At 39.4% G+C, this 18,890-nt stretch overlaps 1 protein-coding gene across 1 annotated transcript in view; it reads right to left on the bottom strand.

Annotated features, from left to right (window-relative positions):
- LOC126251599 (ATP-dependent RNA helicase DHX8) overlaps nt 1-18,890 on the bottom strand; it is a 136,951-nt gene that overhangs the window by 98,400 nt on the left and 19,661 nt on the right. The window contains exons 4-6 of the mRNA XM_049952132.1: nt 17,052-17,682; nt 14,700-14,861; nt 5,383-5,498 (exon numbers count right to left, since the gene is read on the bottom strand). Of these exons, the coding sequence (XP_049808089.1) occupies nt 5,383-5,498; nt 14,700-14,861; nt 17,052-17,682 (909 nt within the window). The remainder of the gene's footprint in view (nt 1-5,382; nt 5,499-14,699; nt 14,862-17,051; nt 17,683-18,890) is intronic.

Genomic DNA, 18,890 nt, shown 5'->3' with positions numbered 1-18,890 from the left:
TGGCTGCTGTTCAACAGTCTCTGAGAATCACATCCAAACAAACCACTCCTCACATCTCCCTGCCTCTTGCTGGCAGCTGCTAGGCTAGCAGCAAGAAGTAGTGGCAGCACTGACTGCAAGCTGAGTGGAATGGTAGGAAGGGGAGAAGCAGTAAGAATGACGGAATAGGGAAGCAGTGCATGTACTCAGCTGCATCCAGCCAGCGACTATGCATGACATCTCAGTAAACAAATCATTTCATCTACTGAGACAAAAACAAGATTTTTCCAGTGTTCTTTTCAAATTTCCCTAATATTGCACTGATTTCTCTGATATTCCCTGAGTTCCAGAACTTGTGGCAACCCTGAGTATGTAGGTAAATGTAGATGCTAACTATGATGTAATCTGATTTTTTCATGTACACAAAATAGTGTCAAAAATTAAAACTACTTTATATGCCAGGAAAAATTACAGTGCCAACAGGGGATGCAAGCTCAGGTCTGTGGATTATAAAAAGATGATACTCATACATACAGACAATTTGGAATGATGAGTGGTGGTGGGAGACTACTATTGTCTGTTGTAAATAGAAAGCAGAGTGTAAATATATCCAGGATTTCCTCCCATGCCCCTAGGATCAATTATAAACAAATTTGGCACAGAAACAGCACACCTCATAATCTCCAAGCTCTAATAGGAGAGGAGATACTGGCACAAACTTTTCTTTTCAGTCTTTGGTTCACTTTGTGTTAACGTGCCTCAGCAATGCCTTTGCGACGAGCGTATCGTTGTCGCTGGCGGCGCACTGCTCCAGTGTATAAGACACTGAGAGCAATAGACATTGATTTGACTGGACAGTTTAATAAACAGCAGCTTATGGGTGGCCCTAAAGTTTTTCGTGGACTACGAATGGAGTTCACCTGTTGACCTACCGAACCAACCTGCTTTGCAGGGCAGCCTACATGTCATGGACAAGAGAGTTTTCCAGGCCCTGACAAGCAGGCTGCCCTGCAAGACAGGTGTGATGTGCTGGAGTAATATTGGCCATGGCCTGCTTTATTGACCAGCTTTGTATGGCAGCCTATATGTCAGGGGCAAACATGATTTTCATGACTCCCCCCCCCCCCCCTCCGATGTGTAGCCTGCCTTGCTCTGCAGTGTGGGAGTAGTATCACCATGGTTTATTGAACTGTACTGCAAGGGCAACATGTACTGATGAACACGGCTGGGGCATGTTGAGATGGATAGAGAAGGGGATGGGCAGAACAATGGGGAGGAGGAAATGAACAAAGAGAGGGGGAGAAGGAGATGAAGATACAGAGTGGGGAGGAGGAGACAAAAAGATAGAGGTGGGTAGATGAGGTGGACAGACAGAGGGAAGAAGAGGTGGACACAGCAAGAGGGAAGAGGAGGAAGTGTGTTTAATATATGTGTTGAATGTATACATGGGGAGAGCTGCAGGAAAATGACTAGCTGGCAATAAAATGCATTACAAATCATACAAGAAAAATGTTTCAGAAATAAAATATAACTTGTTAATTCACTGTTCCTTACAACTCCTCTCTTATAGCATTTGTCTTTTTTAGACCACTGTCTGGACAAACCTTGTTTCCAGTAATTGTACATCATATTTCTGCATGTGTTTTTTTTCCCTGTTTGAAGTCTTGAAGAATATGTTAATTACAACTATGTTATCACAAAGACAAATAAGTGGCTTTAAAAGGTTTGAAGAATGACCAAATTCTGGAACCAACAGAAGATTCTCGCTACTGGAAATATCTTGCTTTTTTAGTAGTGTTGTTGGACAGGAGGACCATCCCATAGACAAGTGGTAGACTTAAAAAGTTTTTGTGGTTGATTTATATGACTGTTCTGCTGCTTTTGTGAATATTTATCTCTACTGAGGTGAATAAAGTGCTTATGAGAAGAAGAAGAAATTATGATCATACTTGACTCGACTAATGTAAATGGCACTTTGTCCACTCAGGTTACTGTGTTGGCATATGTTTTCCACATACAAGATGGATTTAAAATTGTAAATTGAACTGAACAACAAGAAAATTTTTATAAACATACAATGCCCAACTATCACAAACTCAGTCCTGTGCTATAGTAGGTGACCATGACATTTTAACAGAATTCCAGTTCCTCTGTGTATTACAGCCCCTACTGTAATCACCAATTCACATAACAAGATAGTGGTGAACAACAATTAGATGCCTGTAATACAATGTTAAAAAAAAGCACCTTCTACAAATTGCCAAACATGTTGGGCATAAAGTATCGGTGGCATGTCACTGCTTGCAGAAGTGATCTGTGGAACATTCCCATACCCTTATACCAAGTTCTCAATGTCCGTGAAGTGCAAATGCACATCAAGATTGACATGTCAGCAGCAGTGGCCACCTGAATATCACCCAAGAAAGAAAAAGGAGCACATGCTGCAAATGCTGCGTCACCAAGGACCACTAACCCTCTGCTTGCAGCAAGACTAGGATACGTGTGCCTCTGGAAAGACTGCTAGCACTGACACCATGACTGATGAGCACAGCTACTCTAAAGTCCTGAAAGAACAACTGAAGAGTAGAATGGCACCCTATTGTCATCAGTGATGAGAGCATGTTCTGTTTACATGCAAGTGATGGACGTACACATGCATAGTATAGATGTGGTGAACGGCTTTTTCTGGAGTGCATTTGTCCGTGACTCACAGGCTTCATGGTGGGAGGCATCAGTTACAGCTCACAGTCCCGTTTGATGTTTCTGCAGGGCAAAGCAACCAGTGCCCACTACATTGCACAGGTTGTTATCCCCTTAACAGTATCTTCTCAAGCAGCTGTAGGCCATATTAAGACATGCCTCAATATACCAAGTTTATTTAGTTTGCACAGATACAAATGAAGCTTTTTGACGGCAGGAAATTTCTTTGGCAAATATGGTTAAACTTTTGCAGAAGTACATAGAAATCTCACACTCACCAGCAAACTTGGAAGACAAACTGAGAAACTCTTAGCCTGTGGAATTTCAAAAACCATGTCACCATCAGTTTCTAACTCTTTACTATTACTCATAAATTCCCTTGAGTCTGGACACACTGCCCAATAGTTATACCCTGACACTGTTCTTTATTAATTATTTCATTTTTTGCAATTATACTGTCAACCTATGGAAATAATAATGTCAAGGAATAACAAACTGTAATTCACTGAAATGATGAGTGGAACACAATGGCAACACTGAAGAAATTGTGTGGTTTTATGTCAGAGAGGAACGCAGTTGAATATAATAGTAATTATTATAGTAACAGTACATTAACTATAGGGCATACAGAGAAAACACAAACAATGCTTAATGTGTTGTGGGGTTTGGTAAACTGGTCTTTTTCAGGAGGGGACTCCTGTTCGGAAATGAACTATTTGAGCCATGTGGGGCGTCAAATTTTGAGAACAGATTGGACATGGTGACGTGTTCATTTTCTTAAGAGACACAATGGCACCCCACAGCACAGTAAATTACAAAATAGGTTCAAATTTTGGACTCACAACTTGGTTGCATACAATGTAGAGACTAAGCTGGACCTCGTTACTTCTAACCTCCCAGCACACCTGGATTTCTGTCTGCTCAAGTGTGAGCATTTACTATCCTCTCCTTAGTGAACATACATTCATTGTTGAACAACACCACAGTGGAGAAATGTAATCTAAGTATGTGGCATTGTGAATACCATTGCACAAGCTGTACTCATTCTTAATAACCCCCCACTACTGTTGCCTGAACTTTCTGCAGATGGTATGGATGACGTACTTATCGTAGTCAACATTTCACGCATTTACATGAAACATGCCCAGTGCTCACACCACTCAGCAAGTGCTAGTGGGTCGTTCCTCTTTGAGGTGTTTCAAAATGCCCTCCTCAGTATCAACTGTTTGACCTATGCAAGTAGCCAATTTCAGGGTTTTTACACCTGATACAGAACAGAATTGCAGAATAATTGATATAATATTCAAAAGTCCTGCCATATGTCCAGTAAATTTTTCAACAGCATGCAGTACTACTGTGTGCACACTAAAATGTAGCATGCACTGAAAAGAAACTCTCCTGTACATTCATGTTGCAATTCTCGAAACACTCCAGGCAGAAAATACAGTAGTTACCTACAAGTTTTCTGTCTCTCTTATTCTTCTCTCAAGTGCTTCGAACAATAAATGATACATGGTATTTCTATTCAGAAATGTTTCCGCATACAATCAGGCATCAACTATGTGACTGACATCAATTCTGCTGCATGCCGGCAGCACATTGTTCACTGTGATGCTCTTGTAATGTCACAACAGTACTGCACTGGTACAGAACACAAGTATCCAATTATGATGAGAACAAATGCTCACTGAAAGATGTAGTGCATGCGTAGGTAGACTAATAGGTGTCCATGTGTCTTTCTTAAACTTTGGCTACTGCTTTGCATTACTCAGAACACAAAACAATCAAAGAAGAATGGATGAATTATCACCCTGCAGCAGAGTGTGCACTGATCTGAAACTTTCTGGTAGATTAAAACTGTGTGCTAGACCAGGACTTGAACCTGGGACCTTTGCCTTTCACAGACCACTTCTCTATTGACTGAGCTATCTGTGCACAACTTATAATCTTCCCTCACAGCTTTAATTCTACCATATCTCATTTCTTACCTTCCAAACTCCACAGAAGTTCTCCTTTTGACCTTCTAGGACTAGGTTGAAGGTGAGGTAGTGATGGAAGTAAAGCTGTGCCTGGACAGCTCAGTTGGTAGAGTACTTGCTTGTGAAAGGAAAAGGTCCAAAGTTTCAATCCAGGACTGGTACACAGTCTTAATCTGCTTGCTAAGTTTAAGAAGAAACTCTGGCCACCACCATTCTCACACTGAGATGCTTCACAGGGTCAAAACTATGCATTTCTGGGCAGGAGTTTTCTCTTTAAAAAATTGACCAGTTTGCCATCCTGCACAACACACTGAGAGTTGTCAGTGTTTTTCTGTACATCCAGTGTAATGTTCACTGTGCTATTAATACTAAAATGTGTGTTTCTTCCATTCTGTTCACTGGTAATGCATAGCAAAAATGATGGTGCACTGGTACAATTTCAGTTCTTAAGTAAACAAAAGGGAAAGAAGAAGAGCCAGATTGCTCTTCATGTTTCCTAAGACATACACTGTACAGAAGCAATGTATGAAAGCAGTGGAAGAGGATGCATAAAGTTCAAGGCTAGAAATCTTTAGGCTGTCAAACATCCTGTATTTACAATAATTGCAAATATGATATATAACTCTAGTGAAAAGCAAAATCTTAAAGATATAACCAGTTTTTATGTAGATGATGAAGGCAATGACATGTAAAATAACTACATATGATAAATATCTGATCTTACCTGTCCTTATTAAGAAGCAGATTGTTACCCGTAGGATTCAGGTCTTCTCCTGTTTCTTGGTCTACGTCTTTCATTGACAATGAAACTTTCTGACCAGTGCATGAAAGTACCTTGACCTGGAGCACATAAAAAAAATGTGTAACTGACTTATAGTAAATTATATTAAAAGTTAAATTCACTTGAGAAAACTATAAAATGATAAGACACAGTCACTGGCTAGTTCACACCCTCAGGAGGTGAACATTTTAGTGCTGCCAATAGACAGATACACAAGTACACTAAACCATTTTAGTTTTTGGAACTATATGTTGCTACTGCAGGGAGGAAATGGGGATAGTCTGGTGGAGGTTGCACAGAAACGCAAATCACCCAGCCCAGTATGAGACGGACCCTTCAGTTGGAGGGACAAGCTGAGAGACAAACATGAAGGGGTGAGCTGCCCCCCCCCTCCCCCCCCCCGCCCCGTTCCCCTCACCCCCCTGCCATCCAACAGTTTCATTATACTGATACATCCACTTCACATTACTTTGTATAAAGACAGAAACTGATGAATAAAATATAATATTCACAGTAGCACACATTTTTCCAGAAAATAATAAAATTACACTAACACACTGCAATGCAAAATTGTACACGTACTCTTCTTTCCACAACAGGAGCAACATACAAATAATTCTTCAATTGGTTACCATAACATAAACATTACTGGATGGAGATTAACTATTAAAACTGCACTTATAGGTTAACTTTGAAAATCAACATATTTGTTGTTCAAGCAACAAAATATGCTCAGAACATTTCCTTCCGAGTAACTAAATGCAGATCTGAAAGGTGAGTTATTAGATCTTCCATTCTGAAATATACAAGGGGCCTTCAAAAAGTAACTTACACATTAATATGAAGACCAATTTTTATTGAATGCTGCACTACACTTCAAAGTGACATAGGCACATGACACTGTTTTTCAACACAGTCTCTATGTCTCTGTAATAATAATGAATATTAACCAATAAAAAAATACGAACCATTTGACAAATGACAATCAGGAGTCAAGTTTCCTGACTGTCCACAACTAAAACTGAGCCAAACTTAAGGTAACTGTGAAATAAATTGAGTGTCAGATTTAAAATTAAATCATGGAAATGACACTTCTGTAAAAATATATTGTAGTAATCACATTTGTTACATGAAATGATTACTTGTGAAAAAAAGTCTGGAAACTTTTTTTTCTACCCTTAGGTAGTCACACTGAGGGGTTTGTGGCTCACAGTACCAACAACCCCATACATCACTGGGTTAGATTTGGCATTTGGTAGGAACTAGAAGGTATGTGAAAGAGAGAAAATAATGTGAAGGATTTCACATTAACACTGTTTCCTTCTACAATATAAGCTCATTCCAGGAGACACAAATATTTTCACGTCATCCTTAAAAAACATCTGGTAGCTACTTATGCAAAGGCCAAAGATTTTAAATAGTAGTAATAACACAGAGGCCTCTACATCTCAATCATATTGCTGGATTGCTGCTGTAGCCAGTCAAGGTTAAATATATCACAATGGAAAATGGCAATGGAAATTCTAAAATCCATCATAATTAGCAATTCTACAGAATCCATGAAAAAATATCAATTGGTAAAGGAGGGTAAGATTTTTCCCCAGTATCACATGAATGTATAGGAAGGATATGAGACAAGATTAAGAAGAATACAGAATGAAGAATAACAAAGGACTGTATCTACTTTGCCAACCACAGTTTAAATCATTTTCAAACATCTCGTTTAATATTTCCGTACCTCAATTGTAGCTGTGGTTGTTTATGTATGAGTCTCAGAAAAAATATTTTCCAATATTTTTCTCACACTCTTTGATGTTAAAGTAACATAATCCAAAAGAACAAAAAGAAAATTTATTGGTTTGGCAGACAAATAATGTGTTTTACTAGGTAGAAAATTCACACTTTTCAACATAATCTCCTTTTAGATCAAGAGACTTTCTCCACAATTATTGCAACCCCAAAAGTCTGCAAAATATTTATCTATGGCTACCATAAACCCTTCATTAGATTCAAAACCTCTCCCAACTAATGTGGGAATAGGTGGAAGCCAAAGAGTGAAGATTATGGTAAACAAGGTGGATCTGTAGAATGTAAACTTTCACAGCTGGAAATGTCACAATTAATAAAACATTCTGTGCTCTTATGTTGTGGTCGAATGGATTTTACATTAAAACCCAACATTTCTACCCCATCTGTGGCGGAAATTTTCAATGGGGATTGTAGCTTCTTTGAATGTCTGATTCACAACCTGGCTCTCTACTGACTGCAGCAAAATTCCACTTCTGTGCAGTGGTGTGACATGACGTATTTAGAGTACCTGAGCACAACTGACCATTATTGACTTCCACTGTCTGCTGTTGCTATCAGCCCATGGTGGAAGACTGGTATACACCTTCAGCGGCGGAAACCAGATCTCATTCAGTTTCATGGCTTTCTCCCTACTGAAATTCCTGGGATGTTCTACAATCTCTATGGCGTCTCTGTATAGCATTTCATGGTATCCACTTGTGGCTGCCAGAACTTTAATCCTATAAAAATGAATATGGTGATCTCCTGGCTGCCCACATGTTCTGAAACAGCTAATCTGTCAATCTCGCCTCTTCTGCACCTGCCCTTGTGCTGTTCTAATCATTTTTGACCGTTCTTTTTATAGTAGTCATGTACACCTCCCCACAACTACATGGAATCCTATCAATTTCAGCTTTTTCCAGTGGCTGGTGAACATCCTTGGCCGATTTTAAGTGATATTGTAACTTCCAGGTGAGTTTGTAGATTACAGCGATGTTCCACTTTTTCAAGATTTTTTCCTATGTGGTTAGTAATGTCCTTAATGAAAGACAGGAAAACTTTCAATTTCACTGGCACTTGAGCTTTGCTATGATTTTTACATGGTGATCTTAACAGTCTTTTTACCTCAGCGAATGAATAAGCGTTCTTGAGTAACGCACTGGAGAGATATATTAATTCTGCATCAAGCAGCTCTTGTTCGCAGATTTTCATTGCTCTATCCGCCATTGTTTTTATGATACCTTACTTTTGTTGTGGATGGTGCTTTGAATCTTGGTGTAGGTAAACAGTCTGTGTGCATGGGTTTCCAGTAAACCATGTGGCCCAAGCTACCATCTTATTCCTTCAAAACTAGCACACCAAGAAAATTTAACCTTCTACCTGCCTCTTCCTCCACGATAAACTGAATCTTCAGATTGATTCCGTTGAGATGTTCATGAAAATGACCCAGTTTCTCCCCGCCATGATGCCACAAAGCAAACATACCATCCATATGCCAGAACTAAACATTCAGTTTCTTGTTCCAGTTTCCAATGCCTGATCCTCGAATTTTTCCACAAAGAGGTTCACTATAGGTGAGCTTAAGGGGCTCCCCATAGTGACACGATCCATCTGTTCATAGAAATCATCATTCCATTTGAAATAAGTGGTTGTGAGGCAACATTTAAACAGTTCTGCAATATCGGAAGGAAAAGTCTGACAGTTGCTGCAACACTTCATTGAACGGAACCATAGTGAATAGTGATTCTACAACAAAAACAACCAGAAGAGCACAAGGGTAACTACAGAAGAGGGAAGACTGATGGATCAGCCGTTGTGGCCAGCTTGTTGCTTTGCAGCAGAAAACTACCACATGCATTTTGGTAGTAATCAAGTACTGGTAGCCACAAGCGGATACCATGAGAGGCTGTACAGAGAGGCCATAGAGGTAGTAAAACATACCAGGAATTTTGACAGGAAGGATGAGAGCATGAAATTTAATGACATCTGGAGTCTGGTGTTGAAGATATGAACCAGTCTTCCACCATAGGGTGATAGCAGCAGCAGATGAGGGCAGTCGATAACAACCAATTGCGCTCGGATATTCAAGATGTGGCGTAATGCCATTGCAAGGAAACATGTGGAAACAGAATTTTGTTGCAGTCAGTAGTAAGCCAGGGTGGGAATCAGACATTCAAAGAAGCTACGATCACCTTCGATAATGTTCTCTGCAGATGGGGCATAATTTCTCTACCATTCCACTCTAAAAGAGTGCAGGAAAAATGAACACTTAAATCTTTCCAAGCGAGCTCTGATTTCTATAATTTCTTTTGATCATCATTTCTTCCCACATAGGTTGCCACCAACAAAATATTTTTGCATTTGGAGGAGAAATTTTGTGAAAAGATATCACCAGAAATAAAAACACCATTGTTTTAATGATTGGCACCCCAACTTGCATAACATATCTGTGACACTCTCTCCCTTGTTTCGCAATAAGACAAAACAAGCTGCCCTTCCTTGAACTTTTTTGGTGTCCTCCATCAATCCTATCTAGTACACATCCCATACTGAGCAGCAACACTCCAGCAGAGGACAGGCAAGTATAGTGTAGCCAATCTCTTTAGTAGACCTATTGCGTCTTGTAAGTGTTCTGCCAATAATGCAATCTTTGGTTGGCATTCTCTATAATAATATTTATGTGAGTGTTCCAATTTCTGTTGTTCATAATTTTAGTGTTATAACAATTTGTACTTTAGATCCATTAGTTTTCATAATGGTAAATAACTTTCGGGAGGAGCTGTATTGCCCTGATTAAAGATCTTCATTTTTATTTATTTTGCAATTTACATTTGTTCTGATATATTTTTTCCATCCAATGGTCCACAAAGTGCACAATGTATTTGCCAGTTAATGTTTTGATATTTGGCAAGTAATTAACAAGAAGAATCTCTTTTGCATTCCAGATATCACTGACCATAAGGGTCATGGCAGATGAGACACACTTCATCTTTTTTGGATCAACACCACTTGTTTTGTTCTTTCACTTCAGTATTGTAGTGGTGGACCCATGTTTCATTCAAAGACACAAATCAGCGCACAAAAGCAACAGGATTATTTTTACAGTGGTCCTAACACTGATGAGTAATTTTCACTTTTTTGTGTGGTCAGCATTCAACAAATGTAACAACCATCTTTCACAAAGAGTACCCATAATCTTAGTCTGTCAAATAAAATTTAGGCTCACTGGACAAAATATTCATCACCTACTTAAAAGAGCACACTGGTCACTCTAGAACATATGGTGTAGAATTACTACCACCAATAGGTCATACGATCCTCTACTGCAATGAAATGGTGTGTATGTGTCTCCAGGTTGTATTAAATCAGGGTAATAACTTGGGATGATGGGGGATGTGACAAAATGGAAGAAATGAGCCATCATGTTTGGACATGTCCATGACCACATGGCGAGTGAAGATGTCAAACTTTTTGGTGTATCAACATGGACTGTCCAACATTTCTGAAAGGAATGGAGTATTACTCAGAGCCATGTAACACAGCATAAGTACAGTGGCTGTAAAATGGTTCTAACAGGAACTGAAGACGTGCCTTGTTAATAACAATTGGTTTCAAACTTGTCAGGAACTGCTGCTGTCTGAGAGTGCTGATCCATCTCAACTGCTTTCCGAGTGAAGACTGTGTACGGAACTGTGTGCAACAGACATTTGGAGTCGGCTACCCCGCAAAAAGTCTTGAAAGTGCTAAACAACACAGAAATTAGACAGTAACTGACTGGAGAGGAGAGGAGAGTTGTGGTGTGGTGTGGTATGGCATGACAATTTGCAATCCTGTCGCTTTTCCAATGGTGCAAGATGTCGAGTACTTCAGGGTGGTCAAGGATATTATTAGTGTAAAAACACTGTGTGAACAAATCTAAGCTGCAGATAAAGCTGAAGCCTGACTGACATATTTTGCATGAGATACCAACATAACAAAACTAAAATTTCATTTTATCAGTTTGAGTAGGGCTGAGAAATTTCTCCTTTCCTTGTATTCTCATAACACACTTTTCCTTGCCTTTACTACTATAACACAGTCATTGCTTCCAAAACTTAGAACTTCATCTCCAACTGACTAAAATAGGTTATTTTACACAGTTAGCACTTGTTGTTGTTGTTGTTGTTGTTGTGGTCTTCAGTCCAGAGACTGGCTTGATGCAGCTCTCGATGCTACTTTATCCTGTGCAAGCTTCATCATCTCCCAGTACCTACTGCAACCTATATCCTTCTGAATCTGTTTAGTGTATTCATCTCTTGGTGTCCCTCTACGATTTTTGCCCTACACACTTCCCTCCAATACTACATTGGTGATCCCTTGATGTCTCAGAATATGCCCTACCAACCAATCCCTTCTTCTAGACAAGTTGTGCCACAAACTCCTCTTCTCTAAAATTATATTCAATACCTCCTCATTAGTTATGTGATTTATCCATCTAATCTTCAGCATTCTTCTGTAACACCACATTTTGAACACTTCTATTCTCTTCTTTTCTAAACTATTTATCATCCACGTTTCACTTCCATACAAGGCTACACTCCATACAAATACATTCAGAAACGACTTCCTGACGTTTAAATCTAAACTCGATGTTAACAAATTTCTCCTCTTCAGAAACGCTTTCCTTGCCATTGCCAGTCTACATTTTATATCCTCTCTACTTCGACCATCATCAGTTATTTTGCTCCCCAAATAGCAAAACTCCTTTACCACTTTAAGTGACTCATTCCCTAATCTAATTCCTGCAGCATCACCTGATTTAATTTGACTACATTCCATTATCCTCGTTTTGCTTTTGTTGATGTTCATCTTATATCCTCCTTTCAAGATAATGTCCATTCCATTCAGCTGCTCTTCCAGCTCCTTTTCTGTCTCTGACAGAATTACAATGTCATCAGCGAACCTCAAAGTTTTTATTTCATCTCCATGGATTTTAATTCCTACTCCGAATTTTTCTTTTGTTTCCTTCACTGTGTGCTCAATATACAGATTGAATAACATCGGAGATAGGCTACAGCCCTGTCTCACTCCCTTCCCAACCACTGCTTCCCTTTCATGCCCCTCGACTCTTATGACTGCCAACTGGTTTCTGTACAAATTGTAACTAACCTTTCGCTCCCTGTATTTTACCCCTGCCACCTTCAGAATTTGAAAGAGAGTATTCCAGTCAACATTGTCAAAAGCTTTCTCTAAGCCTACAAATGCTAGAAACGTAGGTTTGCCTTTCCTTAATCCATTTTCTAAGATAAGTCGTAGGGTCAGTATTGTCTCACGTGTTCCAACATTTCTACGGAATCCAAACTGATCTTCCCCGACATCAGCTTCTACCAGTTTTTCCATTTGTCTGTAAAGAATTCATGTTAGTATTCTGCAGCCATCCCTTATTAAACTGATAGTTCAGTAATTTTCACATCTGTCAACGCCTGCTTTCTTTGGGATTGGAATTATTATATTCTTCTTGAAGTCTGAGGGAATTTCGCCTGTCTCATACATCTTGCTCACTAGATGGTACAGTTTTGTCAGGACTGGCTCTCCCAAGGCTGTCAGTAGTTCTAATGGAATATTGTCTACTCCCGGGGCCTTGTTTCGACTTAGGTCTTTCAGTGCTCTGTCAAACTCTTCATGCAGTATCATATCTCCCATTTCATCTTCATCTACCTCCTTTTCCATTTCCACAATATTGTCCTCAAGAACATCACCTCTGTATAGATCCTCTATATACTCCTTCCACCTTTCTGCTTTCCCTTCTTTGCTTAGAACTGGGTTTCCATCTGAGCTCTTGATATTCATGCAAGTGGTTCTCTTTTCTCCAAAGGTCTCTTTAATTTTCCTGTAGGCAGTATCTATCTTATCCCTAGTGATATGCGCCTCTACATCCTTACATTTGTCCACTAGCCATCCCAGCTTAGCCATTTTTCACTTCCTGTTGATCTCATTTTTGAGATGTTTGTATTCCTTTTTGCCTACTTCATTTACTGCATTTTCTCCTTTCATCAATTACATTCAATATCTCTTCTGGTACCCAAGGATTTCTATTAGCCCTCATCTTTTTACCTACTTGGTCCTCTGCTACCTTCACTATTTCATCTCTCAAAGCTACCCATTCGTCTTCTACTGTATTTCTTTACCCCATTCTTGTCAATGGTTTCCTAATACTTTCCCTGAAGCTCTCTACAACCTCTCGTTCTTTCAGTTTATCCAGGTCCCATCTCCTCAAATTCCCACCTTTTTGCAGTTTCTTCAGTTTTAATCTACAGTTCATAACCGATAGATTGTGATCAGAGTCCACATCTGCCCCTGGAAATGTCTTACAATTTAAAACTATGTTCCTGAATCTCTGACTTACTATTACATAATCCATCTGAGACCTTCCAGTATCTCCAGGCTTCTTCCATGTATACAACCTTCTTTTATGATTCTTGAACAAAGTGTTAGCTATGATTAAGTTATGCTCTGTGCAAAATTCTACCAGGTGGCTTCCTCTTTCATTCATTAATCCCATTCCATATTCACCTACTACGTTTCCTTCTCTTCCTTTTCCTACTATCAAGTTCCAGTCACCCATGACAATTAAATTTTCGTCTCCCTTCACTATCTGAATAATTTCCTTTATCTCATCATACATTTCATTAATCTCTTTGTTATCTGCGGAGCTAGTTGGCATATAAACTTGTACTACTGTGGTAAGCGTGGGCTTCGTATCTATATTAGCCACAATAAAGCGTTCACTATGCTGTTTGTAGTAGCTTACCCGCATTCCTATTTTTTATTCATTATTAAACCTACTCCTGCATTACCCCTATTTGATTTTGTATTTATAACCCTGTATTCACCTGACCAAAAGTCTTGTTCCTCCTGCCACCGAACTTCACTAATTACCACTATATCTAACTTTAACCTATCCATTTCCCTTTTTAAATTTTCTAACCTACCTGCCCGATTAAGGGATCTGACATTCCACGCTCCAATCCGTAGAATGACAGTTTTCTTTCTCCTGATAACAACATCCTCCTGAGTAGTCTCCGCCTGGAGATCCAAATGGGGGACTATTTTACCTCCGGAATATTTTACCCAAGAGGACGCATCATCATCATTTAACCATACAGTAAAGCTGCATGCCCTCAAGAAAAATTACGGCTGTAGTTTCCCCTTGCTTTCAGCCGTTCGCAGTACCAGCACAGCAAGGCCGTTTTGGTTAGTGTTACAAGGCCAGATCAGTCAATCATCCAGACTGTAGAACCTACAACTACTGAAAAGGCTACAGCATAAGTTAGCACTTATGCATGCAAAAAAGAGAAAATCTCTGTTCCAACGGACCAGAATTTTCATGAAATCTTTTATAATACTCTTCATTTTTTCAAAACTCCTTGCAATTTATATCTGTCTCTGTACAACTTAAAATCGTCAATTACACAGAAAAGAAATCTTCTTACCTTGACCTTTTGCCCTCTGGTGACAACATCAGAAACATTCGTTACTCTCCCTTCACGTCGTAGTTGGGATATATGAACAAGACCTTCCCATCGCCGTCGAAGCCCTTCTAATTGCACAAAGCAACCAAAGGGAACAATGTTTGCAACTTTTCCTGAATAAATCTGTAATAAAGAACAATACATTAATTAAGTGAGAAGTGGTATAGTGTGTGTGTGTGTTCCAAGCTCCCCCATACAGAAACCATGGTACACAAATTGCTGGTGTATAGTGGGCATTAACTTTAGGATCTTGGAAAAGCACATTTTTCTCCCTTCTCATTTTATTTTGTAGCCCAAAACTAGTGTTTTGTTATTAAAAAAATGTTTGTGTGCAAACAAAAACCACTTCCACCAATATGCTGGTTCACAGCTGTGAGATGTGTCAGATGGCTTGTCTAGCAAGAATCAGGCAATGCCATGACTTATTAGCAAACTTCTTTCGTAACTAAGAAATTAAAACAGTCATTGTGTCCCCAGATGGAAAACATTTTATGCATAGTAGAAAGATACCTAGAAAAGCCAGAGCCCCAGTATAGTAAAAGCTGTCACAGAATTTTGGTTATGTAATCCATAACAGGATTGTTTTGTAAGGTAACCTGCATTTATAAAACTCAGAATGAGTTCGCCTCAAAGACGAAATGTTACGTAAAGTGTGATCAAACAAGGAAAATAGTATCTATTTCTTTCAAAACAGTAATGATATGTAAAGGATAGATTCCTTCTCATCACACAGAGAAGGTTTTGAGTCACTGAGGGCACAATGAAAATGACTGCTAAATATTTAAGCTTTCAGAAAAAAAGTCCTTCTTCTGAAATAGAAAACACACAGTCACACAAGCACAGCTCACACATGCATGACCACTGTCTCCGAGTACTGCAGCCCAACTGCAGGCTATGACTGCATCTGATGCGAGCAGCAATTTGCTGGACTGGGTGGTGAAGGTAAGAACGATGCACAGCATGGGAAAAGAGGAGGGACAGCAGGGTACGGGAGGGTGGAGGTGCAGATGCAGTCATTGCCCACAGTCAGCCCCCAGGGCCTGGAGACAGTGGCTATGTGCGAGATGTGCTTGTGTCAATGTGTGTGTTTTCTATTTCAGAAGAAGACTTTTTTGTGCAAAAGCTTAAATGTTTAGCAGTCTTTCTCCTGCCTATGACTCAATGCCTCTTCTATGTGGTGAGTAGCAATTTGTCCTCTTCATACTGATGTTAATTTCATCCTGGACTTCCCATTCTTTCACAATAATTATTTATTTCTGAATGTGTACTAGCAAAATTAATAATCAGAAAGTTTTGGCTCTGTGGCAGATAACAAATCCAATGACCACCTAACAGTTGTCCATCGGAGGGAATGGTCATCGTCAACTTTGGGCAAGAGCAGAGTTGACTACCCAGTGGAAGAACACCCTACCGTGCACAACGTGCTTGATTTCAATGGCTGCTCCACAACTTGTGCCATATGGATCCTCTCCCCCCTCCCCCAAACACAACCTTCTCTGAATTACATTTATGAGAACTGTTCTTGCAACACAATCCTTTAATGCTATAATCTGTCTGGCCTCAATCTCTGATAGCCCCTGTGGCCCACACCCACATCCACCACTGCCCCAAGAGCCTGACTCCAATCATCCTGCACTTGCACCTCCCACTTCACAGTAACCCTCTTCCTCTCTTCTGTTTCCTCCTCCCACACTGCTCCACCACATCACTGTGCAAAACTCTGCCTGCAGCCAGAACTCACTCACCAGTGCCACATTCCTATCCTAAGTGCTTGCTGCCTCTAACACTCCTTCTATACCCTCCCTTTTGCTTCCCACTTCCTTTCTCCACTCATCCACTCTATGCCACACATCCCAATGAAGCTGAAGTGAATGCACAATACAGTCAGCCACAACACTGTAACTGTGCACGTGTATGTTAGTGTGATATGTTTGTGTATCTGTAGTATGTTCATTCTATTACTAATGAAGAAGGATTCATCTAACAGCTTGGATCACTCTCAGTCTCGTTTCAGTATCTGCTGATGACACAATGCCTAAACTATATAGTCAGTTATTATCTTAACTTCTTCCATTACATTAATATGAAAAAGGGTACATTACAGTCTTTCTGCAGTGTTCAGCTTATTACAAGAAAGTAGCTGCCCATAAAACAACAAAATCTCTCAATGTTATTAAAAACATGAATACAGATTATACTTTGACTTATTTTTAAAATTATTTTCTATTCCAAAGGACAATGGTAACTTTGTCACACATACCATTACTTATAATAATGTAACTGCTTACAATGATTATGAGGCAGAGTACTAACCTTGCCTATTTCTGGTTCTGTAGGAGCACATGATTCTCCTTGGGTTTCAGAGAACTTTTTCTCCCATTCTCTACTTCCTGAACGCCGTCTCTTCTTTATTTCAGCAGGGCTAGAGCTTCTGTTTCTATTTTTTTCTTTTCTACTTCTACTATTGCTTCGTTTCCTCTGTCTGTTTCTGTCACTTCGGTCAGTGTGCCTTTCACTTCGGTCAGTATGCCTTTCACGGCTGTGCCTCCTGGATTTGTCTCTGCTTTCACTTCGTCTGTCAAATGACCTTTCTCTGCTTCTGCTTCGTCTATCACGTAATCTGTCTCTACTTCTGCTTCGTCTATCACGTGATCTGTCTCTGCTTCTTCTGTTCCTTCTTCCTCTTTCTCTCCTGTCACGACTTTTGCTTCTTCTTGATCTTGACTTTCCCTTACTAGAACTCCTTCTGCTTCTATCCTTTTCTCTATCGGGGCTTCTTTTTTCCTTTTTTACCTCAGTGTCCACATTTTCATCAGTGCCATCTGTTTTTGACACTTTAGCCAACAACTGATCAGGTACAGTAACTTTTTTGGCATCTATTTCATTTTCTTCATCTGTTCCACTTGGACTTTCTGACATGACTTCTTGTTTCACCTTCCGTGATCTGCATTAAAGTAATTACAGTGAAAAATGAATTAAAGCTCAGAACATATACATATGATGGTACAGATGAATGATACTTACAAATAATTTAAAGTAAAAAATAACCAAAATAAATACTGGATTAAATGAAAGATGTTTTCTATAGGTATATGTGCAGTCCATAACAGGCCAAGGGTGACATTAGTCAGTTTGGTATTTTATACTAATTATGCAGGCTAGCAGCAATGATCTTCCTACCCACAAAATTAGAATTTTTCACTACTGCATTTTATACATCAAGAGAAACGCTAATATTTAAAGTGAAATCAATGATCTTTCTTGAAGTATTTTGAATGAAAACAGTTTCGTGGTCCCCCTAGTTATATTATCTTGATGGAGGAGCCATAGGCTATATAGTACATTAGCAATAATTTAACAAAGAAGGTCAAAAGAAAAGGTGCAACTGATTTGTATCTAAAATTAGAAACATGTAATAGGTAATATAAGAAAAGACAATTAAAAATCACATGTTATTAGATAATCAATCAATGAACTGTACAATTACCTAGATCCGTGGTTTGAAATTCGATGTTAGTACTACAAAAATAAGCAATGTTTGCAGTAAATAGGCACTAATTCATTTCGTACACAAGCAACTGCTATCCTTCTGGACTTCCTGGTGTAGTCACACAAGGAAGAGCCACGCAGTATACATAAACAGCAGTTGTTTACTAAATACTAGACATCATAAATAAGCTCCACAATTTGCTTTAAATTCGCCAGCAGGTCTTATGACATCATATCTGAACTTCCCTCTCCATATGCTCGAAGGGTTCCCATTTAATTGAAAAGTCAACACTTAAGCCTGTTACTGGGTACAAGAGGGCTATACTGGTGTAAAAAGGAGAGCAAGTACTAAAGTTCACAAGTACAACCGAGGACTCATGGCATTGCTGCTACAGAAGCAACAATTGGGTAAGACACAGTAATACAATAATTAATCAGTTGTTGTTGTTGTGGTCTTCAATATGAAAACTGGTTTCATGCAGCTCTTCATGCAACTCTATCCTGAGCAAGCCTCTTCATCTCCGAATAACTACTGCACCCTACATCCTTCTGAATCTGCTTACTGGATTCATCTCTTGGCTCTCCCTCCACAACTTTTACCCCCGCCCCCCTTCCTTCCAGTACTAAAGTGGTGATCCACTGATGTCTCAGAATGCATCTTAT

Source organism: Schistocerca nitens, chromosome 4, assembly GCF_023898315.1.
Source record: "Schistocerca nitens isolate TAMUIC-IGC-003100 chromosome 4, iqSchNite1.1, whole genome shotgun sequence".
Lineage (NCBI taxonomy): Eukaryota > Metazoa > Arthropoda > Insecta > Orthoptera > Acrididae > Schistocerca > Schistocerca nitens.
This window is presented reverse-complemented; position numbering and strand designations above follow the sequence as displayed.